General features: G+C 45.2%; 2 protein-coding genes across 3 annotated transcripts in view; one reads left to right on the top strand and one right to left on the bottom strand.

Annotated features, from left to right (window-relative positions):
- Positions 1-6,065, bottom strand: part of AGO2 (argonaute RISC catalytic component 2) — a 113,606-nt gene extending 107,541 nt beyond the window's left edge. The window contains exon 1 of one of the 2 annotated variants that reach the window (XM_043539042.1): positions 5,703-6,065. In XM_043539042.1, coding sequence (XP_043394977.1) covers positions 5,703-5,748 — 46 coding nt within the window. In that variant the 5' untranslated portion in view covers positions 5,749-6,065. The remainder of the gene's footprint in view (positions 1-5,702) is intronic. The other variant, XM_043539041.1, reaches the window with a different exon arrangement.
- Positions 6,066-19,448: 13,383 nt separating this feature from the next.
- Positions 19,449-22,603, top strand: RPLP1 (ribosomal protein lateral stalk subunit P1). The gene is made up of 4 exons (XM_037891962.2): positions 19,449-19,603; positions 20,566-20,640; positions 21,686-21,797; positions 22,468-22,603. Exons 1-4 carry the CDS (start codon positions 19,532-19,534, stop codon positions 22,545-22,547), a joined length of 339 nt encoding a protein of 112 aa, XP_037747890.1. The 5' UTR covers positions 19,449-19,531; the 3' UTR covers positions 22,548-22,603.
- The last annotated feature ends 327 nt before the right edge of the window (positions 22,604-22,930 follow it).

The raw sequence follows: 22,930 nt of genomic DNA, 5'->3' as shown, positions 1-22,930 counted from the left end.
CTGTATCAGACCCACCCCTGCTATATCCCTGGGCTTCTACATGAGCCTGTCAGCAGGGCCTCTCCATAGCCCCTCTATGATCCCCCTTCTTTCAGGATCTGGACTCATAGGATTCTGCCCTAGAATCCCACAACAAAATCCCAAACAGAAAGTACCAACTTAAGCCAACTTCTGCCCTCGCTAGGCTTGATTTTTTTAACCCCTCTTCTTCATTTTCCCTGCTTTGCTCCTTAAAAGAACACTTCCTGGAAGACCAGATCCTACTCCTTTGTCAGAGCTTCGCACCAGAGACAGCTTCACTCCAGGGGCTATTTCATGTCTCCTCTGGCCTCTTATCATAGAATATTAGAGTTGGAAGAGACCTCAGGAGATCATCTACTCCAATCCCCTCCTCAAAGCAGGACCAACCCCAACTAAATCATCCCACCAGGGCTTTGTCAAGCTGGGCCTTAAAAACCTCTAAGGATGGAGATTCCACCACCTCCCTAGGTAACGCATTCCAGTGCTTCAACACCCTCCTAGTGAAATAGTGTTTCCTAATATCCAACCTAGACTCCCGCACTCCAACTTGAGACCACTGCTTCTTGTTCTGTCATCTGCCACCCTTGAGAACAGCTGAGCTCCATCCTCTTTGAAACCCCCCACCTTCAGGTAGTTGAAGGCTGCTATCAAATCCCCCCTCACTCTTCTCTTCTGCAGACTAAATAAGCCCACTTCCCTCAGCCTCTCCTCATAAGTCATGTGCCCCAGCCCCCAATCATGTTCGTTGCCCTCCGCTGGACTCTCTCCAATTTGTCCACATCCCTTCTGTAGTGGGGGGACCAAAACTGGATGCAAAACTCCAGGTGTGGCCTCACCAGTGCTGAATAGAGGGGAATAATCACTTCCCTCGATCTGCTGGCAATGCTCCTACTAATACAGCACAATATGCCATTGGCCTTCTTGGCAACGAGGGCACACTGCTGACTCATATCCAGCCTCTCGTCCACTATAATTCCCAGGTCCTTTTCTGCAACTGCTGCTTAGCCAGTCGGTCCCCAGCCTGTAGCGATGCATGGGATTTTTCCTTCCTAAGTGCAGGACTCTGCACTTGTCCTTGTTGAACCTCATCAGATTTCTTTTGGCCCAATCCTCCAATTTGTCTAGGTCACTCTGGACCCTATCCTTACCCTCCATCATATCTACCTCTCCCCCACAGCTTAGTTTCATCTGCAAACTTGCTGAGGGTGCAGTTAATCCCATCATGCAGATCATTAATAAAGAGTTGAACAAAACCAGCCCCAGGACCGACCCCTGGGCCACTCCGCTTGATACCATACATCTCTACTCAGGAGAGGATCCCAGGGCTTCATCTTCAGGGAATTTTCCTTGACTATCTCCCCACAGGCTAATCCCAGAGAGTTATCCAGCCAGCGGACCAAATTCAGTGATGAATCCTGGTCATGTGCCACCTGAGGCATGTTGCACATACGCTAAGACAACGACTGCAAGCTTCCTCTCCTCCCTGCAGCCCCATCCATTCATTTTCCCTCTTTTTTAATAGCGAAGCAGACTTGACTGGATATTCTATAGCCACCACCAACTATAAAACTTCAGTAATTAGTGGTTTACATTACCTAAAAGATACATGACAGACCAAGACAATGTAAGAGTGTCTTTTTAATAATACTCCATTTTCCCAATGTTTTTACTAAATAACAATGTAACTTTTTTACCTTAATACATTTGAATTCCTCCAAAAAACTTTTTTTTTTTTTTTTTAAGATCAGAACCCTTACATATCTATAAAAGGTGAGTAAGTGCACATCCACCTAAGTGCACATCGTCCATCTGTGTCTAATTATTTGAAAAATATTTTTGTTTAAGCCACAGTGGCCAATTAGTACTCTAAACAAAAGCACTTCATTAATTCTATTCAGGCTCTGAAGTATGTCATAGTCCTCTACTCAAGGGCACAATTAAAAAAAACTTCCTCTTTTTCCAATTCATCCAAATCTTTTGCCATTTCTTTTATATTAATTCCTGTTTACTCAATGGTATTTCTGTGTCAATCTTTCCATTTCTTACAGCATTTTTAGCTGCTTTGTCTGCCATTTTGTTCCCTGTTTCTCCCCCCCCCCCCCCATATGTGATGGGATCCAAGGTAATGCTCCATGTATCCCCATCTGAACTAACTCAGTTAACAGAAATATAATTTCACTGATTAAGTCACTTCTACATACTGAAACACCCTTTAAAAAAAACAAAACAAAAACACACCACCATAAAGCCTGAGGTGGAATCAGAAAAAGGGACTGCTGCTGCTGGGGATACATCCCAGATCCAATTTAATATTAGCATTATTGCTACTACCTCAGCTGTCAGACATATACGCTATCTGATATTCTTTTAGGTTAGCTAATTCCAAGTTTTGGTATACAATGTGCTGCCCCTACTTTCTTGTTTTTTTCTTTTTTGGACCCATCTGTATATATATTTGAGGAAACCTACTGCACTTTTTATCTATATACTGATGCACTTCATTTTAAATATTTACTATCTTTTTTACCCTTAAGTTTATCAAATAAATCTAATACCACATTTGGACATGTGACTTGTCATCCATAACTAATTCTCCATTGACTAAAAGTTTTGACTTCATTCAGTTTTTCTTTGTTTCTCCTGCATCCACTCTTAAACTCAAACGGCATATGGAGTTCTAACATCATGTGCTATAGTTCATGTATTGAATTCTCAACAATCCTCATATGTTTGGTACTTTCATCATTGCAGATTCCATTAACTTTGGCCCAGAAAGTTAGGTCCAGTGGTTTCATTCATACTGTAACAGGCATTTCACTAGAAGCTATCTGTAGTGCTCATATAGTATTGTAATAAATCTAGAGCACACGATTCGTAGTGCCTGGGCTTGTATTAAATCTAATTTGTTAAATTCTGATGCTGACAGAAAGCCATAGTCAAAAGCTAGTCTGATTAAGACTCTGTATAGCATCAGCAGTGTTTTCTTATCCATCTCTCCCTCCCCCCCATTAGTCCCAGGCCCAGCAAGACTTTTAAGCAGATTAATCCTTCTTGTACATTTATCTTTAGCCTAGTTAATAAGATCTTTTCAACATAATTTAGTACTAATTACCCCTTAGAATTTGAACTCTTAATTATATCTATTTGTTCTCCATACAGATACAGTTTATGTTCTTTTGTAACTTTCCTTTTTGTAAAGATCAATCCTTTGGTGTTAGCAATGGAGATCTTGAAACCCCATGCATTTCCTCAGAGGTCTCTCATAATGCTTTGTTGATTCTCTTTTCTGCTACCTCAGTATTCCTGTTCCTAACCCACAGAGCACAATTATCTGCAAATATAGTGATACGTATTGCACTACTTGTTTTGGGAGATCATTTATCATATTAAATAAGGTTGGGCTGAACTTCAGTACCCAGAAAGATAATGGAGCAAATAATTAAGCAATCAATTTGCAAACACCTACAAGATAATAAGGTGATAAGTAACAGTCAGCTGGGCTTAAATTCAGCAGGAGCCCACCAGAGCAGAGCTCCAGTAAATATTTTCAAATCCGTGGGAGGTGCCAGGGCTCAAGGCTTCAGCCTCATGGGAGGGGTCCGGAGCAACAAAAATGATTAAAGGTCTCAAAATTACAGGACCTATGAGGGAAGATTGTAAAAAATTGGGTTTGTTCAGTCGGGAGAAGAGAAGACTGAGAAGGGACGTAACAGTTTAAGTACATAAAAGGTAGTTACAAAGAGGAGGGAGAAAATGGGTTCTCCTTAACCTCTGAAGATAGGACAAGAAGCAATGAGCTTAAATTGCAGCAAAGGTGGTTTAGGTTGGACATTAGGAAAAGCTTCCTAACTGTCAGGGTAGTTAAGTACTGGAATAAATTGCCTAGGGATGTTGTGGAATCTCCATCATTGGGGATTTTTAAGATTAGGTTAGACAAACAACTGCCAGGGATGGTCTAGATCAGTGGTTCTCAAACCGTGGGTTGAGACCCCAAAGTGGGTTGGGACCCCATTTGAACGGGATTGCCAGGGCTGGCTTAGACTTACTGGGGCCCAGGGCTGAAGCCTGAGCCCCACCGCCTGAGGCCAAAGGCGAAGCTTTGACCCTGGGTGGCAGGGCTCAGGTTACAGGCCCCCTGCCTGGGGCTGAAGCCCTGGAGCTTCGACCCCCCACCGAGGGTGGTGGGGCTTGGGCACCCCTGCCTGGGACGGTGGAACTTGGGCCCTACCACCTGGGATAGTGTGGCTCAGGCTTTGGTCTCCCCTCATAGGGTCGTGTAGTAATTTTTGTTGTCAGAAAAGGGTCGGGGTACAATCAAGTTTGAAAACCCCTGGTCTAGATACTTAGTCCTGCCATGAGTTCAGGTGACTAGATTAGGTGATCTCTCAAGGTTCCTTCCAGTCCTACAATTTTATGAACACTATCCTGTGGTGTACCATTTTTAATATTGTATATATTTGACATAACTTTCCCAACTTTGATCTGAATGATCCTTTTACTCAAATTCTGATCTACCCTACATTCTTCCCCTCTCTCTAGTGCACTTACTTTGTGCAATATGACTTCCCTCCACAGCATGTTATATACCTTTTCAATATCTAGAAAGACAGCTATCATGAAACCCTTGTGCCTCAAATTTTTGTATTTCAGTTTCTAATTTAGCAATGCAATCAATAGTACTTCTTCCTCTCCTAAAACCACTCTATACCTCATCTATAGTACCATTGTTTTCCAAATAGGAACCAATCTTTCAGTCACCATTCTCTCCATAGTTTTACCAAAGGCAATTGGGTTATAGGTATTGAGTTTTGGGGATAGTTTGCCTGTTTTTTGTATGGGAATTACTGCTGCATATTTCTACCTTACCAGTATCACTCCTTTTCTCCCATATAGTGTTAAATAATTTCAAGATAAATACCTCTCTGAAAGTAGTTTGAGGATTAAGCATTATGTTACATATATTATCTTTACCTGGGGATGTAATCTTGCTTATATCAACAGCTTTCTCAAGTTCTCACATACAAAGCTATTCATTCAGCATAGTATCTTCATGTTTACGCCAACTACATAATAGACTATGACTCTTTTCAATGAATTGTCTTTTAATCTGGAGGAAAACATCACTTTCATTTCCACCATTACTCACCCTTAGAAAGTTTCTGCTAAAACTTCTGTTTTCTCATTACCAGAACTTTTAACTATGTTGTCAATCCCAATAAGACCTGGCATATGGCTATTTTCAGTCTAAATTCCATTCAATCTTCTGATTTGCCTGTATATTTCTGATGTCTTGTCTTTGTTTATCGGCCCACAGTACTTCCTCCAACCCTCTTTCTTTGATTTTTTTTTTTTTATAATTCCTTGTCCTAATGACTGCTTTTATAGTTCATTAGATATTTGCTATTCATTGTATATTTAGCTTTTCTGTAGGCTTTGTTCTTTTCTTTAACTGCCATTTTGGACTCCTCATTTTACCACAGAAGTGAGTTTTTAGTTTTGGGATACTTCAATATCCTAGATATAGCTATAGTAACTGCTTCTATTAATCCCATTATTACATTATCATTGAAATTCTCTAGGTCATCAGTCACAAAATGATTATTCATAAATTCTGTACATTTACTTGTAAATGTCTCCCAGTTATCCTTCTTAAAATTCTTGGTGGATACCTTCAATCTTACCTTGCCCTTGAAAAGTAAGAAGTATAGGGAAATTATCACATCCCATTCCTTCTTCCTTATATAATTCCAAGTTGCATTTACTTGCAGTATCTGCTGTTATAATTCCCAGGTCTAAGCAGGAAAAACTACTATCTGCTGCATTAAATCTAGTTGGAGTATCATCATTTAAAACCACTGAATTGTTTTAATCAATTAACTTTTCTAAGCATGCACCATTTTTATCACTTGTTTTACTGATATCAACATCATCTGATTTTGCTTCTACTCTTTCCTCTCCCCTACTTTGTAGCCATTATCCCTCTCTAACAGACTCTTCTTCAGTTTCCTGAGTGACTTCATTTAGGATCAGAAAATCCACCATCTCCAATCAGTCTAGTTAGTCCTCTACCCTAAGTCCCCGCTCAACTTCCTCTGTTTATAGACCTCTCCCACCCACCCCGTCTCAACTAGGCTTCATCTCAGATTAAACCTCGCCCATCCTCCAGGTGCAGCCAGGTAGCCAAATGGCTTCTCAGGTCCGCATTAGCCCTTTTAGTGCCTGTGTAGGGTACACACCTCATCACAGGATTCCAAGTAAATCCAAGTCCTTTCATTTAGATTTGTAGCAGCTCTTATGGGTCAGTCCTTAGATAAGCAGTGTAATATCTAATGCCCATTACTGAGTATTTCTTTTCTTCTTTTTCTTTGTTCAGGACAATCATTGTTCCAAGTCAGAAAAATACACTTAATTGGGACCATCTGTAATACAAAAAGCACCCTGTAAGAAAACCATTTAAAAATTATTTAGAAAATGAATTACTTTGCTCCAATGTGGATAATGAGACTTATTCTCATTTGTAACTGTGATAGCCCTAAAGAACCAGGTACTTACCACCATGGAAAACAGAGACAGAATTCCACCTCTTTTCAACTAGTATAGGATTGTCTCTATGGGATATTCGTGTGTGTTTTGTCCACCAGTTCCTGGTCATAGTACAATTAAGTGGCAAACATTTCCCTTCAGCATGCCATCATTTATGCTTATTCCTCTTGGAACAGTACATTTTCTACACTGTGAGTCAAATGAGTGCTTAGAAGGATAGGTGTGTTTATCTACTCTATATCTACATCTATATAGATATACATATGTCTCCATCATAAATTGGTCCACTGGGGCAAGGAAGCAGAGATTTAATATTAACTCAGGTGTTGGGTTATGTCTATTTTGTATATTTGGCTTATGTCCCTTTTGCATGTTTTGTATAATTTCAGGATCCCATACTGATTTTCAAAATGGAGTTTGTGCCCATGTGATCCAGCTGATCACAGTTTTCCCACCTTTTATTTCTCCTCAGAAGTGGTAAACAACTTCTGGATAAAACTGGTTTTTACCACCCTTTCCACAGGGTTTCCCAGAAGGGGTTTTCTGCCCCTTCTGTGGGGTTTCCCGGGTCAGATTATATAAGTCTGCCCCAAGCACTGCTCAGCTGCTGTCCATCTGAGTGACAGTAAGGGTCTGACTTGTATTCACCTACCCATCCTAGTGGTAGAGGGGGCTAGGCTTTTCCTTCCACAACTCTGCTTCTACTTTGTCAGCACCTGCAAGGAGAAGAGAAGGACAGACAGCCACATTCCACTTACCATCAGCTGCTGTCCCCTAATGTACCTTCTACTCTTCTACAGACCCAGAGGAAAATCAAGGGACTCCCTGGAGTTCCTTTCCAATGGCTTTCAACTAGCTGGAGGATAGAGGTCCCAGGCAACAATAAACGCTTGATCTATAGAAGGAGGTTTCTATTAAGGGGTTTACTTACCTGTTTACAGGGTTCATTTTGGGAAAATCACTGTATTGCATAATTTTACTGTTTACTGCCTCCTTTTCTTTGACCCATTTGTTGAACACCAATCCCTCAATACACTTCATTTGTTTTTCACCTTATCACGACTGACTCCTCGTTATTCAAGGTGGCAGGGACCCTTTATGGGAAGATCAAACCTACCAGATGACAGATGCTGGATAGGGAGGGTCGAATCTAAGGAAACAGGAAGCGTAGGAATCTCTTGCCTCATCCCACATATATTTCTTTGCCTTCCACCCTTTCTACCCATTGGCGACCGCAGCAGGATCTCTCTTTAGGTTTTCTTTTCCCTGAGCAGTCCTGTGTTTTGTTTTAATTTGCAATACAGTGACTGATTAGCCCATTAGCTCAGGGTGGATATTGGAAAGGTCGGTCTGACCTTGGGTATGTCAGGTTCCCGCTACGAAAAAGGATTGTGTGGCCTGGACACAGTGTCCTTAATTTAGTTCTGGGTGGAGAACTGGCAGTGGGTCAGAATAACTGCTTTTCTCCAATTCCACTCGAAAGGCCTTTTAAAATCCTGCAGCAGCTATTGGGGCGACTGGACCTAACTTCTGTGGTACCCCAAACAGAGTGGTTAGTGACCAGCTGCTTGGTGGTCACAGAAAAGACACCTCCAGCCTTGTTTAAGGTTAGCTTTGGTATTTCTCCTTCATGGTTTTTTTTTTTATGGTAGGGAATGTTTTTATTGGAAGTGTGAGTCAGAAGGTTATTATTTTTACAGTAACCATAAGTGCCTGCTCTGGAACTCTAAAACACCCTTCCAGAGCCGTGCAGTGGCCATTTCATTTTTTTTTAGTGGGCTCCTGGAATGGCATAGTAGTGATCGCTTTGGTGGGACACAAAAGAAACCTTCATTTTCTAGAGGATTGGTAAGGTCCTTAGGTGTTCAAAGATGAGCAGAGTCTTCAGCCTTAAGGGATGGGAAGCTGAACATAATAAATTATCTGTGGACCATGGTATCGATTTCTTTGGAAAAGGGCACAACCCATGGAACCCAGGTTCCATTATCGGGCTGGAGGCTCTGGAAGTGTTCAACACGCTATGGGAATGTTACAATCTGAGTAAACCTGTCCCAAAGAAAAGTGAGCGACGTAGCGCCCTCATAAGAACATAAGAATGGCCATACTGGGTCAGACCAAAGGTCCATCCAGCCAAGTATCCTGTCTGCTGACAGTGGCCAATGCCAACTGCCCCAGAGGGAGTGAACCTAACAGGTAATCATAGAATCATAGAATATCAGGGTTGGAAGGGACCTCAGGAGGTCATCTAGTCCAACCCCCTGCTCAAAGCAGGACCAATCCCCAATCAAATCATCCCAGCCAAGGCTTTGTCAAGCCTGACCTTAAAAACTTCCAAGGAAGGAGATTCTACCACCTCCCTAGGTAACGCATTCCAGTGTTTCATCACCCTCTTAGTGAAAAAGTTTTTCCTAATATCCAACCTAAACCTCCCCCACTGCAACTTGAGACCATTACTCCTTGTCCTGTCCTCTTCTACCACTGAGAATAGTCTAGAACCATCCTCTCTGGAACCACCTCTCAGGTAGTTGAAAGCAGCTATCAAATCCCCCCTCATTCTTCTCTTCCGCAGACTAAACAATCCCAGTTCCCTCAGCCTCTCCTCATAAGTCATGTGTTCCAGACCCCTAATCATTTTTGTTGCCCTTCGCTGGACTCTCTCCAATTTATCCACGTCCTTCTTGTAGTGTGGGGCCCAAAACTGGACACAGTACTCCAGATGAGGCCTCACCAATGTCGAATAGAGGGGAACGATCACGTCCCTCGATCTGCTCGCTATGCCCCTACTTATACATCCCAAAATGCCATTGGCCTTCTTGGCAACAAGGGCACACTGCTGACTCATATCCAGCTTCTCGTCCACTGTAACCCCTAGGTCCTTTTCCGCAGAACTGCTGCCTAGCCATTCGGTCCCTAGTCTGTAGCTGTGCATTGGGTTCTTCCGTCCTAAGTGCAGGACCCTGCACTTATCCTTATTGAACCGCATCAGGTTTCTTTTGGCCCAATCCTCCAATTTGTCTAGGTCCCTCTGTATCCTATCCCTGCCCTCCAGTGTATCTACCACTCCTCCCAGTTTAGTATCATCCGCAAATTTGCTGAGAGTGCAATCCACACCATCCTCCAGATCATTAATGAAGATATTGAACAAAACCGGCCCCAGGACCGAGCCCTGGGGCACTCCACTTGACACCGGCTGCCAACTAGACATGGAGCCATTGATCACTACCCGTTGAGCCCGACAATCTAGCCAACTTTCTACCCACCTTATAGTGCATTCATCCAGCCCATACTTCTTTAACTTGCTGACAAGAATACTGTGGGAGACCATGTCAAAAGCTTTGCTAAAGTCAAGAAACAATACATCCACTGCTTTCCCTTCATCCACAGAACCAGTAATCTCATCATAGAAGGCTATTAGATTAGTCAGGCATGACCTACCCTTGGTGAATCCATGCTGACTGTTCCTGATCACTTTCCTCTCGTGTAAGTGCTTCAGGATTGATTCCTTGAGGACCTGCTCCATGATTTTTCCGGGGACTGAGGTGAGGCTGACTGGCCTGTAGTTCCCAGGATCCTCCTTCTTCCCTTTTTTAAAGATTGGCACTACATTAGCCTTTTTCCAGTCATCTGGGACTTCCCCCGTTCGCCACGAGTTTTCAAAGATAATGGCCAATGGCTCTGCAATCACATCCGCCAATTCCTTTAGCACTCTTGGATGCAACTCGTCCGGCCCCATAGACTTGTGCATGTCCAGCTTTTCTAAATAGTCCCTAACCACCTCTTTCTCCACAGAGGGCTGGCCATCTACTCCCCATGTTGCGATGCCCAGCGCAGCAATCTGGGAGCTGTCCTTGTTAGTGAAGACAGAGGCAAAAAAAGCATTGAGCACATTAGCTTTTTCCACATCCTCTGTCACTAGGTTGCCTCCCTCATTCAGTAAGGGGCCCACACTTTCCTTGGCTTTCTTCTTGTTGCCAACATACCTGAAGAAACCCTTCTTGTTACTCTTGACATCTCTTGCTAGCTGCAGCTCCAGGTGCGATTTGGCCCTCCTGATTTCCTTCCTACATGCCTGAGCAATATTTTTATACTCTTCCCTGGTCATATGTCCAACCTCCCACTTCTTGTAAGCTTCTTTTTTATGTTTAAGATCCGCTAGGATTTCACCGTTAAGCCAAGCTGGTCGCCTGCCATATTTACTATTCTTTCGACTCATCGGGATGGTTTGTCCCTGTAACCTCAACAGGGATTCCTTGAAATACAGCCAGCTCTCCTGGACTCCTTTCTCCTTCATGTTAGTCCCCCAGGGGATCCTACCCATCCGCTCCCTGAGGGAGTCGAAGTCTGCTTTCCTGAAGTCCAGGGTCCGTATCCTGCTGCTTACCTTTCTTCCCTGCGTCAGGATCCTGAACTCAACCAACTCATGGTCACTGCCTCCCAGATTCCCGTCCACTTTTGCTTCCCCCACTAATTCTTCCCTGTTTGTGAGCAGCAGGTCAAGAAAAGCTCCCCCCCTAGTTGGCTCGTCTAGCACTTGCACCAGGAAATTGTCCCCTACGCTTTCCAAAAGCTTCCTGGATTGTCTATGCACCGCTGTATTGCTCTCCCAGCAAATATCAGGAAAATTAAAGTCACCCATGAGAACCAGGGCGTGCGATCTAGTAGCTTCTGCGAGTTGCCGGAAGAAAGCCTCATCCACCTCATCCCCCTGGTCCGGTGGTCTATAGCAGACTCCCACCACTACATCACTCTTGTTGCTCACACTTCTAAACTTAATCCATAGACACTCAGGTTTTTCTGCAGTTTCATACCGGAGCTCTGAGCAGTCATACTGCTCCCTTACATACAGTGCTACTCCACCACCTTTTCTGCCCTGCCTGTCCTTCCTGAACAGTTTATAACCATCCATGACAGTACTCCAGTCATGTGAGTTATCCCACCAAGTCTCTGTTATTCCAATGACATCATAACTCCTTGACATCACCAGGACCTCCAGTTCTCCCTGCTTGTTTCCAAGGCTTTGTGCATTTGTATACAAGCACTTGAGATAACCTGCTGATCGCCCCTCCTTCTCAGTATGAGGCAGGAGCCCGCCCCTCACAGACGTTCCTGCCTGTGTTTCCTCCCGGTATCCCGCTTTCCCACTTACCTCAGGGCTTTGGTCTCCTTCCCCCGGTGAACCTAGTTTAGTAATGATCAACTGATCTAGTAATGATCAACTGATCTCTCTCCTGCCATCCAGCTCCACCCTCTGACAAACAGAGGCTAGGGACACCATTCCTTACCCATCCTGGCTAATACCCATTAATGGACTTAACCTCCATGAATTTATCTAGTTCTCTTTTAAACCATGTTATAGTCCTAGCCTTCACAACCTCCTCAGGCAAGGAGTTCCACAGGTTGACTGTGCGTTGTGTGAAGAACTTACTTTTATTTGTTTTAAACCTGCTGCCCATTAATTTCATTTGGTGGCCTCCTAGTTCTTATATTATGGGAACAAGTAAATAACTTTTCCTTAGTCACTTTCTCCACACCACTCCTTAGTCTCCTCTTTCCCAAGCCCTCCTATACTGCCTTGTCACTTTTAGCAAGGAATTTAACAAACAGACTCTCCTACTTAACCAGGAGATCACCCTCCTGAAAAGAAGAAGGGTGAACATTTAGAGAAGCAGCATTTAATAGACCTCAATGCTGAAAAAGCTAAAGTTGCCTCACTTACACATGAGGTCTCCCGGTCGGAACAACAAATAGGGAAAGCAAGTAGGCGAGCCTCTGCTGCTGAAAAGGCAGCAGAAGTAGGAGCAATTGAGCTCCAAGAGGCACAAGCAGCCATAAGGCAGCTTATGAGGGAGATGCAGGTTAATCAAAACTCCCATACAAGCCATGTAACCTGCCAACATAAAATTTCTAGACTGCAGAGGGAGCTACAATCATATAACGGCATAGCAGGTGCAAAGTGTAAGAATCCCCTTGCAGCATACCATCCAGGAGGGGAGAGTGACAGTGAAAATGACACAGAGGGTGAGGAAACTTCCTCCCCACCTTATACAAAAGCAGCTTTACCCACGGCCCTTGAAGGGTTGGTGGGAGAGACAAATTAGCTGTACCCTAAGCTGCCAGAGGAATATAAAACACCACCTATGGCTTGTAGCATTCATGCGGGGTTCATGCACTTGGCAACATTCAGGGCACACCCAGAGTGTTGTGTAGGAGCAGTGCACACACGGCTCCTCTCAAGGGCATGAACCTTGGAATCTCGCCCAGATGACATGAACCGTGGGAAGCCTCCCAGTACTGGGCTCAAGGCCCGAGAGCAAGGAATGCGGTAGACAGAAATTGGTAAATAAGAATATTAAACAAAGCCAGTGTATTCCTTTTATCTGTTGGAGTATGTAATGCGCAGGAGGAGGGAGAGAAATAAAAGAGAGGGTGGAAAGCTGACAGGAGACCAGCCCGTCAGCAGACCAGCCTGCTTGCTTGCTTAAAGCCTTGTTCTGTCTTGTATTTGAACCGCAACAATGGCTCCCATAGTAACTTCGGTTACACAATATGGGGGAGTAAATCCACCTCCTCCCCTAATAAAACATGAAAGTAAACCATTAACACCAGAGCAAGCCCATGCATTAAGTAAACAAGTTGGGCCTTGTGATAAAAGTAGTGTACTGGAATGGTTACCGCAAGGTTCCGTAACCCCAAACTTAATGCATGATGATTTTGTAACGCTCTTTATGTGAGTGTATGACACCAGAAGACTTTGTAAATGTACCATATGATGCTATTGCTAATACAAATAATGATCAAGCTGATGTATATAGACGTATTCTTAAGATGTTTTATCCAACACTAATATAACAGGCATGGCTTATGCTGACAAACAGAGAGTGAATGAAAAACCCGAGAGAGTGTCACCTGATGTGCTGGGATGCCATTGAGTCAGCCTATTCTGCCAGCCTGGGTCCCCTTTACCTGGCCTTGCTGGGCTAGGTTCACCAGCCTCTTTTAGTCAAGCACACAGGCAGGGCCATACCCAGCTGCACAGAGAGACAGAGATCTGCTCTGGAAAGATTCAGCCTTAGAGGCTTGCTCCAACACTCCTGTGTCCATTCCCTTTATGGGGTACAGACCCAAAGGTTTTATGACATTCGCCCCCTCCCTCAATGTGAAGGGAGAGATACACAACTTCTTGTCCCTCCAGTTAGAAATTACATAAACTGGGTTATATTATAAACAAGAAATGAGTTTATTAACTACAAAAGGTGAATTTTAAATGAATATAAGAGATAACAGACAGAACAAAGCAGATTACTGAGCAAATAAAACAAAGTACGCAAGTTAAGCTCAATATGCTTAAGAAACAGGTTACAAAACGTAATTTCTTACCCTAAATGTTATTTTAGGCAGGTTGCAAAGTTTCTGTGGTTCAGAGTTCCAGTTACATTTCTTTTCAGACTGGACCCCATCTCAGTCTGAACTCCTCCGCTGCCTTCCCTTCAGGTGGCTTTAGCAGTCTTTCTTCTTGGACAGACAGGCCATGGAGAGGAGGAGTTCCATTTGCCTTCCTCCCCTCCCTTAAATAGGATTTACATAAGGCGGGAATCCTTTGTTTCACAAACTTGACACCTCCCTCCCCTTCCAATGGAAAATTACAAGAAGTCCAAGGTAATGTCTAGTATCAGGTGACAAGACCACCTGACCTAGTAGTGTCACAGTTAGGTCCCCGGACGCCTCCCAGGAGGGAGAGAGATTAGTATCTTCATGGTCTTGTTCCTTCCTGATGGCCCATCAAGTCTGATGGCCTGTCATCTGGTGGGTGTCTTCCCAATACACATCCAGTTGTAATTCTTACATAGTCCATATTCCTCACTTTAGATACAGAAATGATACATGCATACAGATTGGATAATCACATTCAGTAAATCACAACCTTTCCAATGATACCTTACAAGACCCATCTTGCATGAAGTATATCTCAGTTATGTCATATCCATATCATAAGCATATTTTCATAAAGAATATGGAATGAAACATCACACCCCTATCCTGGAGATGTTTGACATATTAGGCTGGATTATCCACTGCCTTTCACCTTCTGGAGTCATTTGCCCTTGTGCAAAGTGAAAATAAATTGTTCTCAAATCAGATTGGTAGCATTTTATATCTATTTCCATTCGGTGTGCACAGAAGCAAATGACTATAGAAGGTGCAGGGCAGTGGAGAACTGGGCCTACCATACAGGTCTCTGGCAGAAACCTAATGTTCTGATGCTTTAACACTTTGGTGAAGGACACTCTGCTAATAAAGAAGTATAACTGAAATGAACTGATCTTTTATCTGTGTTCCAGATCTAGTATGAGGCAATACTCTTGTTTTTGAGTGTATCTCCCTAATGGTTGCAGTGAGATAACTCCAGCTGTGTGTGCATGGAAAGACCTGCTATGAAGCAGTACACTTTTGTGTGTGTACATCTAGTGGCTGGCAGGGGGTGAGTGGGGCGCAACTGAGTGTGTGTTTCTCCCTCAAAACCCGCCACATCCATGCTCCCTCATCTCTGCCACCCCCTTTCAAAAAATCCCTACTAATTCCAACTAGTTCCAGCGCTTTTTCTGTATCCTGTCTCCAGTCCCTCAATCTGTAGGCCTTGTGCAAATATCTGTCTGTTTGTGGGGAGGAGAGGTGAAGAGGGAAAACCAGGCTTTGCTGGAAAGACAGAGAAACAGGGGGAGCGAAGATGCAAGGACAATGAAGTGACTAACATTCAGCCAGTGCATGCTGTGGTAATTACTGCCAAGGAGCCAGGAGTGGAGGGGGAAAGCTGGGTTGTGATGGATGGGGGTGCTAAGAATTTTTTTAAAATTTCCCCCCAAAACAAGGAAAGTAAATGCAGCAAAATGTTAATGCAGAATTAAGATTACACAGTGATGTCTCTTGCCCTTTCACAGTGTGGAGAGTGGCTAAATTAAACCTCTGACAAGGAAATAAAGAACTAAAGTAATGCAAACGTAAACATCTGAAAACCAGGAAACACAAAGTTAAGGTACATCAGCCTCACAATGCAACCTTAACTATGCCCTCCTTGAGTGATCCCAGACATGTCAATAACACATAGATTAGTATTCTGTCCTCTCCAGTGGTACACAACATGTTGGGAACAGAGCACATGAGAACTGTAGGATAAAGTCTAACACCTTCTCCTTACCAAGACAAAACTTGAGCTGAGGTCAGGTGTAGCAAACAGGAACTACTTACACCTCCCCTACACGCACGTACTGAGCCTACCCCAAGCAAACCACCCCAGACTTGCAAAATGTTACAGCCCCTTCACCCTGGGCGTGAGGATTCCTTCTGAACATTGCCTTCACTCACTCCTCACTAAGCCCTAAAGACCACTGGCATGTATGCCACCCAGATTATGTGGAGAACTGTACTGTTCCACAGTTGGAACTGCACACCACATGGTACCAGGAGTGCAAAGAAATTAAGAAAATATCCTGAGCAGTAAAAAGCTCCACAAGGGCTGAAAATCTCTGGAAATGTGGACGATAAATGGAGGAAGTTCAAACAGTGCTTCCCTCTGTATCTGCAAACAATGGTTGCCATTAAAAAGGAAGACAGTCAGATATCTTATTTTTGACTGGTTCTGGAGCACTTGATGTGTTCAATAATTATCAGTTAATTCAGGCAGAGGAGGGTAACTAAGGGTATGTCTACACTATGAAATTAGGTCGATTTTATAGAAGTCGATTTTTAGAAATTGATTTTATACAGTCGATTGCGTATGTCCACACTAAGTGCATTAAGTCGGCGGAGTGCGTCCTCACTACCGTGGCTAGCATTGACTTACGGAGTGGTGCACTGTGGGTAGCTATCCCACAGTTCCCGCAGTCTCTGCTGCCCATTGGAATTCTGGGTTAAGCTCCCAATGCCTTATGGGGCAAAAACATTGTCACGGGTGGTTTTGGGTATGTCGTCAGTCACCCCTGCCTCCGTGAAAGCAACGGCAGACAATCATGTCGTGCCTTTTTTCCGTGCAGACGCCATACCATGGCAAGTATGGAGCCCGCTTAGCTCAGCTCAGCTCAGCGTCACTGCTGCTGTTGTGTCCTGGGTGCTGCTGTCAGCAGACGGTGCAGTACGACTGCTAACTGTCATCATCCATCTTGTCTACTGCAACTCTGCTCTCCTGCTCTTGTAAATGAGCTCAGTCTCAATAGCAAATTTCTCCATGTTGTCGTCATCCACCGCTTCTGCTGCAACTCTGCTCTCCTGGTGCCATGAATCCACTCACAGGTCCTCTCATCATTCTGTACAAATATCTAATCTTGTGGCATCCGTCATCATCCACTGCTTCTGCTGCAACTCTGCTCTCCTGCAGATGCCATACCACAGCAAGCATGGAGCCCGCTCAGCTCACTGCTGCTGTTGTGAGCACTGTAAACACCTCGCGCATTATCCTGGAGTATATGCAGAACCGGGCTAAGAGATGCCAGCACGAGGACAATTTTGATGAGGACATGGACACAGACGTTCCTGAAAGCACGGGCTGTGGCAATTGGGACATCATGGTGGCTGTGGGGCTGGTTGATATAGTGGAATGCCGATTCTGGGCCCGGCAAACAAGCACAGACTGGTGGCACCACATGTGATTCGTTGCATCCAACGAAGTGGGTATTCACCCACAAAAGCTTATGCTCCAATGGAAACGTTGGTTGCGCTGAGGTCTGACCTCGTCAGCAAACAGTGCCAGTGAGCTTTTAAACATCCAAAGGCACATTCTACCACCATTCTGCACTTGCTCAGCCTACAGTTGAACTGCTCCTTACTACTGTCCAGGATGCCAGTGTACGGCTTCATGAGCCCTGGGAGAAAGGGGTAGGCTGGATGACTATTGGCATTTCAACATCTCCAATGGTAATTTTCTGGTCTGGTAAGTAAGTCCCTTCTTGCAGCTACTCAAACAGCCCGGAGTTCCTAAAGATGCGAGCGTCGTGCACCTTTCCCGGCCATCCCACGCTGATGTCGGTGAAATGTCCCTTATGATCCACCAGTGCTTGCAGAACCATTGAGAAGCCCCAGAAGCTGCAGCCGGAGCCCCAGGGCCTTTAAATCTTTATTTAAAGGCCCCGCCTCTTCTGGTTGAGGCCACGCCCCTGCTCAGGACTTGGGTACCAGTGAGTCTTTTAAGTTACTTTCACCCCTGAGCATTACCCTTCATTTCTGTGGTGTTTAGATGCTGCTTGTAAATATTAGAACTGGAAGCACTGGCTGTTGGGAGTCTGAAAGGACAGGAAACAGGAAGGGGTGGGGCATTGAGGAAGCTGAGTGAGAGCTACCAAGGGTGCAGCAGCAGCTTGGTAAAGAGGTTTCCACTTTAAAAATAAAGTCCTGTTGAAGTTTGTTAGTACCTTGCCTGGTTGTTACAACAATTTCCTGGTTTTCAGAGGTTTAAATTTAGCTAATCTCCTCATTCTAGAAGGGTAGGAGGCACCATGGGCAATCTCAAGTCTGTGTTAACTACAGTGGCCAGGTGTCCAAAACCGAAAGGTCTGGTCGAAAAGGGAAACTGGCCGCGATTGGTCAGCACAGCTGACCAGACGCTAAAATTCCAGTTACCTGCAATAACCGGCCTCCGCCACCTGGGGTGGGAAGAGCAGCTGCTGCTGCTGGAGGGGCTTTGCTTAGCAGCTACTGCCCTTCCCGTCCCCCCAGCCTGACAGAGAGAACTGAACGCATCCGATAAAGTGAGCTGTAGCTCACAAAAGCTTATGCTCAAATAAATTTGTTAGTCCCTAAGGTGCCACAAGTCCTCCTGTTCTTTTTAGAGAGAACTGACTGGCTCCCGGCTCCAAAGTAGGTACCGGTGTAACCTGTCCGCCCCCTGTGCCCCGATTTCCCCTCCCTGGCCTCTCGCTCCGGAAAGCCCCGCTGTGCCCTGATTTCCCCACCCCAGTCCCTCGCCCCGGGAGTCCGGGGACTGACCCCTGCTGTGCCCAACTGGGCAGGTGGGAAGGCTCCACGTCAGCTCCTCCCAGCCCGGCTCTGCAGGAGGCAGGTGAGTCCTGGGGGATGGGAGAGGAAGTGATGGAGGGGAGGGGATGGCAGAGGGAAGGGCCTTGCAGGAAAAAATGGGGCGGGGCCTCAGGGAAGGGGTGGGGCCTCGGGGGGGGGGTTTGGTTTTCAGGGATTGCAAAATTGACAGCCCTTGTGCTCACACAATTTTGGGGCATTTAATAACGTAATAAATACGTGACTCACAGGAATGCTGGGAAAGAGATGACGCTATTTCCTAGCATTACGCCAGCAGCTGCTGTTTAGCACAGCGTGGCTAGAAAGAACAGGAGGACTTGTGGCACCTTAGAGACTAACCAATTTATTTTAGCGTGGATGTGATTTTTGTCCGGCGATTGTTCTCATTTGCCGGCAGGCTGCGTGTTCGCAAAGCTCGCTCCGCTGTGTTTTGACCTTTCTGTGGGGATGCGGGGATGCACTCCTCTGCCCCGGGTGCGGGGCGCGGGAAGCGGGGCGCGGGAAACGGCCCGAGGACTCCAGCGGGCCTGTGCCGCAGAGCGGGAGATCCTCTCTTGCAAGGCGCGCCGGGAAGAAATCCCTCCACTTCGCTCCTGCTCCCCCTAGCGACTGCGGCGGGGTCGCTCTGCACACACCTTTCCCTGCTCGGCTGTCCTCGGGTACTTCCGTGACTGCCCGTCACTCCCGCGAGAGGCGGGGCCGAGCACTGATTGGCTAGGACCATGCATTCTGTGATTGGGCAAGAGTATCCAGCTTTCGACTGACTGGCGGAGAGATCTGATTCTGGGCTGTGATTGGCTAAGGATGGCTATATAAACGCTTCCCCGAAGCGCCCCCATTCTCTCGTCTCTGTGGCGGCTTAAGGTGCTGTGTCCTTCAGCTGAAGCTAAGGCCGTTACATCCCGGCGACTAGCACCGCGCCCCACCGCCACCCGCCCGTTCAGCCATGGCCTCCAGCTCCGAGCTCGCCTGCATCTACGCCGCGCTCATCCTGCACGACGACGAGGTCACCGTCACGGTGAGCGAGGCCGGCCCCACGCGCCGCAAGATGGCGGCGGCGCGGGGATGGGGCAGCTCCTCTGCCTAGGTGGGGAGTCCTGCCACGTCCTCCCGGGGGGGGGGGGTCGGGGCCCCCTCAGCCTGACGGAGGGGGCGGGGCCCAGCGACGCGGCTCCTTCCTCGACCGCCCGGGGTCCGCGTTGTGCCGCGAGAGCGGGGCGGGCTTCGGTAGAAAGATGCCAGCCCGCGTGGCCGGGGGGGGCGGAGTTCCGCCGCGCGTCCCTCCCCCCATGGTCCCGATCCCGGAGGTACAGCCGGCCCCCATCGCTGTGCCAGCGCCACGGCGGGTCAGGAAGGCGGGGGTGGGGGAGAGGTCAGGGCCGCGGCCTGACCCCCGAGCCCAAACGGGCGGGGACCGGCCGGAACCGGACGTGGGTGTTCCTAAGGCTGGCGTTCGAGGCTCGAGCCGAACGGCCGTTACCTGTAGCGCCTGGCTCCTAGGTAGGGCTCTTCGGCAGCAGCCCTCAGAGGGGTGGGCAAAGGAGATCAGTGTCACAGTGCCCATTTTACAGATAGGGAAACTGCGGTGGTGTGGGTGGCTTTGGTCATGCTGGGGCAGCTTCTGTAATGCTGTCGACGCTCTTCAGTTTCTAGGCCTGAGCAGAATCTCTGCACTGGAGACTGGTCTCTGTCCACATTATTATATTCAAGGTATTTGATCATATTTGCAAAAGTTTTGAAGTGAGCTGTAGCTCACGAAAGCTCATGCTCAAATAAATTGGTTAGTCTCTAAGGTGCCACAAGTACTCCTTTTCTTTTTGCGAATACAGACTAACACCACTGCTACTCTGAAACCTGTCAAGTTTTGAGGAATTGACATTATTTGCAATCGTGAGACTCGGCTACAGTGACATGAAGTGTATGCATTGTGCATGACTCTTCAGTTTCTGTTCTAACATCATTCTTAATGAATTTTTTCAGGAGGACAAAATTAATGCGCTTATTAAAGCAGCTGGAGTAAATGTTGAACCTTTCTGGCCGGGCCTGTTTGCAAAGGTAAGAAATTACAGAAAGGTGGCTAAACAAAGTATAGCCTGATTCAAACATAGCATGTGCCACAGATGCCTGCAGCCTGGACACAGCTATAAAATGCCTTGTGAGTAGTCTGCTGATCACAAAACAAAAGCTAGGTGGTTCTGACATGGGTCACTAAGATGGATCTCAAGATAGCTTTAAAATTACTGTGAATAATTATTTAATTGGGGTCAATGTGTTGAGAATACTCTTCCTTTGATGAAATACCAAACTGGCAGCAAACAGATAACCCAATTAGCAAATTAAGCATTTATCGGCATTGAGTACTGTTGGTGGAGGCAAATATTAGCAAAATAGAGACATTGACTGCAGTGTACACCTCTAATAGAAAAAACTTCAATGTCCCTGGAGGTTAGGGTTGGTCATCTTATTTTCAGATCCAGTCTGAAAAGGAACTGACATGGAGTTTATGGAGAAACAAACTGACTTACCAATGTGTGTACTAGGCCTACAAGTGAAAGGATAACTTTTCTAAATACTACCCTGAAACTTAATCAAGGATCTGGGACTCAGGATGGTTTGTTCTTTCTCCTGCCTCTTCGCTTGTCAAAAGTACTTCAAGCCAAATTATGCATTCTGACGTGTGCAGCTTCATTCCTTTATTGTGCACTGAGTCTTTTTAGCCAAATTTTGATAAACTGATCAAGCTGGGAGAAGAAAATTGCTTAGAACAGTTAATGTTAAAGATGGCATGACAGATGTTCAGTTAACAACTTGGTTTGATCAAAATTCAGTAGCTGTCAAGTGTCTACTGAATTGTTTTGATAAACTTGTTATAGTTTTGTAAATTGACATGGAAGATAGAGCAACTGTAATTCAGTACCAGACTGATAGCATCCCATGCACATTAGTAAGTAAATGCCTGATTAAATCTAACTTGGGAACTGGTCAGGATAAGTGTTAAAGAGCTGAATTATGCCAATTTTAAATTTCCTTACAATAATGGAACAGCTGTAAATATTGTGCAACTTTTGTAAAATGTGGTACTAATGTTTAATATTCTTAGGCTCTAGCTAACATTGACATTGGAAGCCTGATCTGTAATGTAGGAGCTGGTGGTGCTCCAGCTGCTGCTGCTCCTGCAGGGGGTGCTGCTCCTGCTGGTGGTGCTGCCCCTGGTAAGTGAGCTCTTGGATTGGTGTGGAAGAAATGGGTGTATAAAATGCTGTTACTGTACAAACAGTGTCAAGTATCTCCCTGCTGTACCTTTTTTGAATACTTATAACTGCTTTGTGCTCTTAAGCATCTCGATGTGGGTGAACTTGTGAGAGGAAAGGAGTTTAACTTTAGGAAATACTGTTGATTGCAAATGGAAATTTGTGTGGCTTGCTACAGTAAACTTTTAAATTCTTTTGTCTCCAAGGTCTATGTATGGACTCAATCTGCAAAACTATACTGTTATATGACTAGGTTAAAGGGCAGAACTCTTTTTCATAATTGGAAAAGGAGAATATTTCTAGCTTGTAAACTTACAGCAATGACATCTGTTGGATTGAGGGGGGCTTGTTACTATAATGCTAATAGCAGTGCCTTAGCTCCCTTTCTTCCAGTGTTGGTGGTCAAAAGCACTGCATGGAGTAAGGGCATTGATGATGTGGATTAGATTATCTGTAGGTGGTGTACTAGCATGCTCCTGAATCACCACAATTGTAACTTTAGCTTTCCAATGTAATTTGATTCTTGTATCTCAAACTCTTTGTGGAGTTTAGTTATTTAGGTCTCCCTACATCACTTTTCAGTAATATCAAATTTTCAGGATGAGATGCTAACCATTTTCTTTTTTTTCAGCTGAGGAGAAGAAAGAGGAAGAAAAGAAAGAAGAATCTGAGGAATCTGATGATGACATGGGTTTTGGTCTCTTTGACTAAACTGACTTTTTGTACCATCTGTAATAATAAAAACACTCTTTAATCTGATCTTTAAAGAATGTGAGGAGGGGGTGTTTTTTTTGAACTCTTAAAAGTGGAGAGGGGATTAGGAAACAAGTCATCAAACTGGTTCTATATCCTCCCATGTCCCAAAAGTCGCTATTGTATTGTACACAACTATCAAAATCTTGGTTTTTCTCTGAAAACTTTTTACTCACATTTTAAGACCCACTGTAAGGACAGCATAAAACTTTTCTTGTATTAATTGCTGTAGCAGTTGAAAGACATTAGCTGAAGTTGCTACCACATTCAGGTCCAGCTTGGGTAGGAGAAGTTGTAGTGGTCACTGTCTTAGTAAAACAACACTTCAACCTGTCCAGCAG

The sequence above is a fragment of the Chelonia mydas genome, chromosome 2, assembly GCF_015237465.2.
Source record: "Chelonia mydas isolate rCheMyd1 chromosome 2, rCheMyd1.pri.v2, whole genome shotgun sequence".
In the NCBI taxonomy this organism is placed as follows: Eukaryota; Metazoa; Chordata; order Testudines; family Cheloniidae; genus Chelonia; species Chelonia mydas.
The sequence above is the reverse complement of the archived record's forward strand: the minus strand, read 5'-3'. Positions and strand labels throughout refer to the sequence as shown.